The sequence below is a fragment of the Nicotiana sylvestris genome, chromosome 8, assembly GCF_000393655.2.
Source record: "Nicotiana sylvestris chromosome 8, ASM39365v2, whole genome shotgun sequence".
Taxonomy (NCBI): Eukaryota; Viridiplantae; Streptophyta; class Magnoliopsida; order Solanales; family Solanaceae; genus Nicotiana; species Nicotiana sylvestris.
The window spans coordinates 118,030,420-118,039,244 of record NC_091064.1 but is presented as its reverse complement, the minus strand read 5'-3'; the positions used below and the strand labels follow the sequence as shown (position 1 = coordinate 118,039,244).

At 36.2% G+C, this 8,825-nt stretch overlaps 1 protein-coding gene across 3 annotated transcripts; it reads right to left on the bottom strand.

The window, feature by feature from the left end:
- Positions 1–408: 408 nt before the first annotated feature.
- Positions 409–6,654, bottom strand: LOC104212970 (cyclin-dependent kinase F-4-like). 3 transcript variants are annotated; one of them, XM_009762342.2, is made up of 18 exons: positions 6,322–6,654; positions 4,787–5,169; positions 4,135–4,698; positions 3,981–4,059; positions 3,821–3,889; positions 3,653–3,742; positions 3,440–3,578; positions 2,860–2,962; positions 2,725–2,777; positions 2,580–2,646; positions 2,320–2,428; positions 1,948–2,013; positions 1,734–1,802; positions 1,580–1,640; positions 1,375–1,491; positions 1,153–1,199; positions 961–1,042; positions 409–811 (listed from the first exon to the last, which is right to left on the bottom strand). In XM_009762342.2, the coding sequence occupies exons 3-18, from the start codon at positions 4,140–4,142 to the stop codon at positions 603–605; spliced, it is 1,368 nt and encodes a 455-aa protein (XP_009760644.1). In that variant the 5' UTR covers positions 4,143–4,698; positions 4,787–5,169; positions 6,322–6,654; the 3' UTR covers positions 409–602. The 3 variants fall into 3 exon arrangements, with proteins under 3 accessions (XP_009760644.1, XP_009760645.1, XP_009760646.1); XM_009762343.2 differs by having other exon boundaries at positions 1,153–1,184; XM_009762344.2 differs by lacking the exon at positions 3,653–3,742.
- Positions 6,655–8,825: the final 2,171 nt, after the last annotated feature.

Below are 8,825 nucleotides of genomic sequence, written 5' to 3'. Positions count from 1 at the left end.
ATTCAAGATTTTGCTTCCGCGTTCGAAGTAGGCATGATCATCAAGTGGATAATGAATGATGATGATCATAGTGTCTTGTTTTTATTAGTAAGCTACGTTTTCGTTTTGTTAATTGTTTCATTCTTTTGGCTTCTTTTACATTTTTATGCTTCTGGTTTGATCTTTAGCTTGGCTTAATGAAAAAGTTAGGAAACCAAATTAAAATTACCACGTATTTTGTGACTAGTAATATTGTTTAATCAAACTTGTTTCTGGGAAGTGCTTTGTTCGACTTTAACTTTACATTATGCACAACAGCTACAAGATTTTAAATTACATAAAATACACAGATAGCAAGAATCTTTTACACTATCAGTATCTCATACGCATAAACATTTATTCAATAATACTTGAATGTAGAAATGATAGTATCACCAAAACAAGCAAACACATTTATTCAACATCTTGAACGTAGATGTGACAGTATCTCCAAAATGAAACAAACTTGCAAAGCACTAGACTGCTGGCTCACCAAAGTAACATCAAACTGAGCCATGTACATAAAGACTACTATCGCTAAATAACACTTGAACAGAATACGACACTCAAGCTTATAACATTCTTCATCCAGCAACTTTCCTTGAATAGCTTCTTCCAGGAAGAAACTCTTGAGACCGTCCATGGAACAAGTCCTGATGCCCATGCCACCCTCCTGCCTTCATTGGCTTAAATACTGGCTGCTTTGTAGGTCCTCTACCAGAGCCAATGCTCACGTTCGCCAGCTTCTCAGCTGCATCCGAAATGGCACGAGTTGTCACTCCAGAACCAACCACTGCCAAGCCAAAAAAAATAAAAATAAAAAGCTTTAGGGAGGGACACAATTGTACAAGTAAAACCAAAGTATTTTGTTCCACAATTAGAAGAGGGTGGGAGTTCTAGCCAAGAGACATGTGAAAAAATATTAAGTTGAATAGAACTTACTTGGGACATTCCTTACAGGAGGTCGGTATTTTGGTTGTTGATTAACAGAGTCTTTCAGGGATTTATCATTCCTCATTGGTTCCTGAACATTAGTTGCATAGATTAGATTCAAGTAGAATACCTATGTCCATGCACAGCATTCATCTGGCAGATGTAAACAGTAACTAAAGGTTGTTTACAAGGCAACTATACCTGATAATTCATATCCAACCTCCTTTGTACGCCTGTTACATGAGTCACTGTGTGAAATTACAATTGTATAAGTATCAGAATGAATAAAAAATTTGTGTATAGCAAAAAAGATGGTTCTTTCACAATTAAATTTAGGAAAGAAAAATATTAAAAATTTTGTGCAAAGATAGCCCCTCTGCTTAGTTGGACCCCTGTAAAATCCTTCAGATTCTTATATGTTACCTGTGTTAACAGGCACCTGTGACTTAACGGTGGAGAAGTTGCTACTGGGCTTGGGGTTGGGTGACGACCCAAACGACCACTTGTCGTACTTTTGCTCCAATGCACCCCTCATGACAGCTACAGCAACCAAAAGTCCTATTAGGTTCATCATAAAGCAGCATAAAACCCAAGTTTCTTTCAAGTCAATACTAAAGACAGCACAAACCCGGAGGAGTCTTAGCAACAGCAGTCTTGGTGCGTAGTGATGGAGGTACATAAAAACAACTCTGTCGCATCATAAATGATATTATATAGTTTAATAGAGACACAAAACACCAACTTATGTACATTAGGTTAAAAAAAGTTGAGGAATTTGCCACCTGGAAGAAAGGATGTTGAAGAGCATCGACGGCTGGCGGCCTCTTACAAGGATCCCATGAACAAAGAGACTGCAGCAGAATACAAATAAGATAAAAACCCAACCTATCAGATACACCATTCTGTTTCTTCAGAAACAAAGGAGCTCTTGTCCATATATGACCATGTAGCGATCAATTCAGAATAGTGATATAAATGCTTTTAAACCCTTCTTACCGTGATTAGACTAACAGCATCCTCACTGGCAGATGGAATTAGCAAGGCAAGATCTACACCAGCAATCTGCCAGATAAAACAAGGAAGCAGGTGTCAACCCAAAATCAGATGTCAAATGAGATGGATTCGTTAGTTAATCTAACAACAGCATTTTTTATGTTGAGCCAAGGAATAGTTATAGTTTCTTTCAATGGAAAAGATTAAAAAGACCCTCTCTACAATGATTTAAAAGATACACTGGAATTCAAAGGCAAAAGGATGAGGGAGGGGGGAGCTCAGCTAATATGAAAATCCTCTAAGAATCAATCAATAATTCATTAAAAGAATCCAGAAACAGTAGATATCTTCATAGCAAGGGAGAGCAACGTGGACCTGTGGAAATTGGTAGTTGATAGCACTAGCAAGTTGAAGTCCCTGCGCCCATTCCCTCTTGGATGGAGTCCCTATAACACTGCATATTTTGTATATCTCATCTGCTTCACTGCACCCAAAGAAGATGAGCGTACAGCAGACAGTCACAGAAAGGCAATGATTTGCAAATGACAGTCTCCAATCCACCAATCCCTCCTCTCTTCTATATACATTTTTATGCAAGTCACAAAGAAATCAATATTATAACCACAGATGCATACCTTGAACCCGGAAATAGAGGACGAAGACTAAACAACTCAGCCATTATAGCACCCATTGCCCACATATCTGCAGTGTTGAAAGACGATCAATATACATCCAGAAAGAAATAGCTGAAACGGATATTGTATAGTATGTATTACTTACCAACAGCAGGACCATAGATTGGTGACTGGAGAAGAATTTCAGGAGCACGATACCTGCAGTCTCACATGACAGAGATCAGAAGAAAAAAACTAACGTTTTAGACCAATGAAGGTACAGAAGACCAGGCATACTGACCAACGTGTTGATACATATTCCGTAAATGGAGGCTGAGAGTTGATTTCCCGAGCAAGACCAAAATCAGCAATTTTAATTATATCTTGCGAAGCCAACAAGTTCTCTGGACAACCATCAGTATCATATGTAAAAATGGGTTAGATCACAATGGAATTGGTCCAATTGGACTATGATGTCATAAACTCCATAAACATAAAAAGACATATTCAACTGCTATAATATGCAGATTTTCATGATTGCATGCACATATATCACAAAAATATTGTATTAGCTCTTCCAATTTTCCTTGGTGCCTTAATACTAAAATCTCGTAACAAACACTAATATGTATTTTTATTTTTCCAAGAGACATGGTGAATGCATCACTAAAGATATAATGAGAAAAAAAATAAAAAGAAAAAAAGGAAGGGAGCAGGGTCACTGCATCACCATACATATACAAGATCTTCATGATCAAGGACGCTTAAAGGAAAACAAGAGAGAGTACAGCTCATGTCATTCACTAAGATAGTTTCAGTTAAGTCAACTCTTCACCATCACCCAGAGCATTTACAGACAAAAAAATGGGAAAGTAAAACACCTGGCTTAAGGTCACGATGAAAATATCCTCGTCGATGAATATAAGCAAGACCCTGAAATACTTGGAAGCACCAATTTCTTACTTCGGATTCTGAGAAAAGCTTTGCTCTGTCCTTCATAAGCTGATATAAATTGCACTCCTACAAAAACTCATACAGAATTAGATACTCAATTAATTGACTGGTCACAAAGGGAAAGGGAAACCATCACATACCATGTATTCAAACACAAAGTACAAAATGTCATTCTCCCTAACCACTTCCTTGAGCTTCACAATATTTGGATGGTTCATTTTTCTCAAAGACTGCAAAAGGATTTATGGCTATTGAACCCTCAGCAAAGGAAAGACCAAATATGGCCCAAAGGAAGGAAATCATCTAACCTTGACCTCTCTCAAGTTTATGCATTCTTCCCATGAATAGTACTTCTTCTTCATCTTTTTTATTGCAACCTGTGTTAGACAAATGAATAGAATTAAAAGGACTTCAAAAGTACAGCAACATCAGTAGGTTCTTTGTTGATCCTTGCACATCTACACCTACCACTTCACCAGTCTGTTTATTAAGTGCACGCCAAACATTTCCAAATGTGCCATTACCAACTTCGTTAATTATCTTGTACCTGCACCATTAAGACGAATTAGACGAGCATACAGAAAAAAGAAATCAATAACAATAAGGGGAACGAGACCAGCACCTTTCCATTTTTGCAGCTTCAATAGCACGTAAGACACTTTATTTATTGAAGGCGGAGAGATAACAAGCACATAAACTAAGTGAAATTTTTTCGGTCTCGGAATGACTGGAAAAGAAAATACTAAAAGGAACTAGTGGCCTGACTGATTCAGCAAAATCCCCCTTAGTTTCCTTCTGAAAAACTGATGAGGGTAGAACCAGCAATGATAGGACGAATGGGCTTCACAGCCTTATTTGTAAGATATAAGGCATTAAAAGATCCAAAACCGTAACAGGGGAGAGAAAGCAAGCAAAGACAAGTGCTGCAATGCATCTTGATACCACTTCAAAGCTAACCGAGACTCAAACAGCTAAATTCAACAGGCCGATCACACGCTCAAGAGATGATTGAAACTTCTTTCTCAACAGCACATTAGCTCCTTGCCTCCAATACACTTTAGCCTGATACCAAGTCTTCAGTCAACTGAATCGTGAAGACAGGTCTCTAGAAACTACCAAACCCGAAGCAAGTGTACAAAAAGCTAACTAACTCCAACTATGCATACATGCATCTGCTGATTTAGCGCTGTAATGGACAGAGACAGCAAAAATGATGTAAGGCTATTAGAAATTATGAGCACTATAACAAAGTAACATTCAACCCACAGCAATACCTCAGAGGATGGTTTCCAAAGGGTCTTGAATGGGTGTCGTATCGGCAATGCGCTAGAAAAAACAAATTTGCACGAGGTAGTTAACAGTACAGTCACAACTGACATCATACGGTGTGCTGCTTACTAGAGGAATTGCATTAAACATCCAACACACTAGCTTATATGGAAATTGCAAATTGCCTCCTGTACTGAACAGTCAAGAGGAGCTGTTCACTATGTGCAATTGACAAAGGAAACAAGAAGGAAATTTCTACGGATGAGGAATCGCCAATCAAGAACTTCCTGAAATGAAAAAGCTCGATACCCAAAGCATTCAGAGAAAAGGCACACTTGCTCCATGTCCTAAACAATACTATTCTCTTGGAATTGAAGTTTACTGGATCCTGAAAAAAACAACCAGGGAAGACGAGTTAGTATGTCACAGCACAATACTAAACAAAAGAAAAATACCCAGAGAAGCCAACTAAGCTTGAGATAGACAATGGCAGAGCTACAATTTAACAAGTTAAGACTTAAGCAATGAAATTACATTAACTTGCAAGCATTCTAATCAAGGATCCCAGTCAACATCCTCACCTAGATAAGCACTAAACAGGATTAGTGGCATTAAGATCAGCTCAATCATTGTTGTTCAAGATTAAGATATAATTAGGCAGTTGCAGGTAAAACCTTCCTATAAATCTATTTATATACCAGCCTTCAAAATAGTATTTGTGACTATCACAAATGTCATCTTGCAATCAAGCAGTAAGAACAAACACTAAATAGTTGGATTGAGAATTATACAGCAAACTTATGTCATATTTGTAGCTCAAAGCCTCAAAGCACATTATGTTCAATGAACAATCACTAAAAGCACATATAATCCTCTCATTGCATTGTGGTACAAGATCATATGAGTAAAAAGATACAATCTTAGTTACAATTAAAATATTACTCATTTAAACAATAGCGAAATTCAAAGAACTTAATTGTACCCTTAGTTAGAACCTCAGAAAAAACAATACAGCAGTAGAAGTACAATCAAGGTTCTTCAGAACAGAGTACTAGCTTTTCCAAGCCTCAACAGAACCATTAACTTCAATAAGATACATTTATCCTAAAAACACCAGAACTCAACTTCACACCCCAAAGCCTAAGTCACCACCATGATTCCATAGGTTCATCACAGAATAGCCACACAAAAAACAATTATATCTAACCTTCCATAAAATTTACCAAGAATAACCAAAACCTTATAAGAATAGTTTTAGCAATAGTTCCAATAAACATAAAGATTCCAACACAATAGGCATACAACAAAACAAGAATAAATCCCAAAATTTGGATTACAACTCATACCCAAAAGAACAATATCATAATCCCAAAGCTAAAAAGAATCAAACTTTAAACTTTACAGCCTCATTAAGAAAACAATTTCTTATCAAATCTGATCAGGAACTCAATTCTCCATCGAAATACAACAAGAAAATCCATACCCAGATACCAAAATCACATAAAAATAAAGAAAAACACGAAAAAATAATTTTTTTTACCTGGGGCTGAAACGGCATAACCTGTGAAAGCAGAGGAAAAGGAAAATCAATAGCCCATATACCAAACTCTATAAAAAGTAGTGTATTATTTGTCTGACGTTTCCCCTTTCACAAATGCAGCTGCAGCCACAGCAGCCCACCCTATACCCTATGCATGTATACAACATATATGTATAATGATGGAGCTCTCATGCTATCATGATAATGATAATGATGTGAATATTGGCTTTATGTATAAAAAAAGCTAAAAAAAAAAAAATCTACTGCTTAATTAAATATTCCCCCTCCTTATTTATTTCCATGCTTTTGTTTTGCTCTGAAAAGGAAGGAGAAACCAAGGAATGATTCTGGGTACGATAGTCGACTAGGTACTGATTTGGTGCCACGCATGACTGACGTGGTCGTTGGGACTTTCTCACTATCTTTAATAAGGAATGCAGATCTTTCTACCATAAAAAATTGATTGAAAGATTTTTCTGACCACGGAGGTATTTACAATATTTACATACATTATAATCAAGAAATTAGCTGAACTTTTTAAAATCGCTGTTTATTGTTTGACCTGTTAAAAAAAGTTCTAGGAAAATAATACGGCCCTACAATTTTGAAGAATTCTAAAAAAAATTAGTTATCGGTCAGTATTTGTGAGTTGGCCAGATTTCTGACCATCACGATAAACATATTGTAGACAATAAATTTGGTTCGAGAAAATAAAATCAAAGACCAGAAAATATCGCAACAATCGTAGTATTTTATTTCGAATATTTGAGTGTTACAATCTCTATGAATCCTCTGATTCTTTCTTTCAATAGTAAATAAATTCAAGGATCTTTGAGCTTGATCTTGAATATATATTTGTTTCCTCGAACGATGATCTTGTTTTTGAGCTTGAGCTTGAGCTTGATTGTTTGAACTTGAACTTGATTTGTTCTTTGTTCTTGAACTTGAACTTGAAGCCTGAAACTTGGGGAGGAATTTGCAGCGTTTGATCCACGAGCTCTTTCTTGCTTCTTGTTATAATTTCTGGTGTCTTTCTGAGTTATGAAGACCTCTATTTATAGTTGTGGAAGGGAGGAGTCATGATAAGAACAAACTCTTTCCAACCAATCAAATCGAAGTGTGACATGACTGCATTTGATTGGCCAGAACATGTCACTTGCACACGTGGCACGATTTCATTGGCCTTTTAGTGTGACTTGGCATGCCTTGTCATTTTGACACGTGGCATGATCCTATTGGCTCTTCCGTTTGACTTGGCACGCCACGTCATTTGACACAAACTGGGCTTCTAGGAAGATGACATTTTGGGCCTAATAAGTGGGCTCATCACTTTAGCCCAATAGATTAAGACTTATTTATTTAATCCATATATATTGGACTTATGTAATTAATTCAATTATATTAGCACATATATTTATTTGGACCAATATATCTTGAATTTTAAATATAATCCAAATTATTTTATGGATTTAGTTTTAATAAAATTTATAAGCCTACAAATGCCCCTACTTCAAGACTTGTCAAAGTCTTTAAACTTTTGAAGGCTAGGCTTGAAATATTTGTGTTTGTACATTTGATCACATGAAATGTTAAAGTCATTGAACTTTAAATTTCAAATTTATTGTTCTGTGACTAATCACGCAATATATAAAAGCTATTGCATGATTTTCCAGTTTTAAAAGACTCCAAAATATGTTAGCTCTCCCAGGTACACTTCAAACAATCCCAATTCAGTTAATATGTAACGTTGCATGAATTACGTAATTCAAATCACAACCATCTTTCATTTAATATGCAGCAACATCATCGGCTTTATCCAATGGATTCAAGTCCGCCGAATCAGATATTTTTTGGGAGTGCGGAACCAAAATATTGTTATTTTTTACTAAAAATACTAAAATAAGTGTAAAAAAAAAAGTTACCAAAGTATATATAACGCCACTAATAGTGGCGCTATACAGTAATGTTAACTGTACCGTTACTATATAGCGCCACTATTAGTGGCGTTATACTGACAAACTTACATAGCGCCATTAATAGTGGCGCTATATGCCTTATACCCTGACCCCACCAATAATGTCTGGGTTCAATAATTTAAATGTGTATAAAGCCACTTTTTGTGGCGCTATATACAAAAAAAAAAATTACCCGGCTAGCCATTTTCTATATAAACATCGTAGAATCGCCCCAACTTCATTCAAAATTTTTTTTAACTCTTGTTGGTTTCTATTGTTGTTAAATTCTCCAGCATTTTTTCATTATGTCTGAAGAACGTAGAATAAGAGTATCATTATATTGGGGGGGTGAGGTTGTGATGGAGAATAACTCTGTGGGCTACAGTTTACCTGCTAAGTGTAATGTTAAATTGCCACTTTCAATTGAGTACGAAACATTGATATCGTTGTTATGCAAAAAAATGAGTGTGAGAAAACGTTCAGTGATACTCAAAGTAACCGGAAGATATCTGTATTCCGTTACGCCGCAAGGGGTTGCTTTTTACTCAG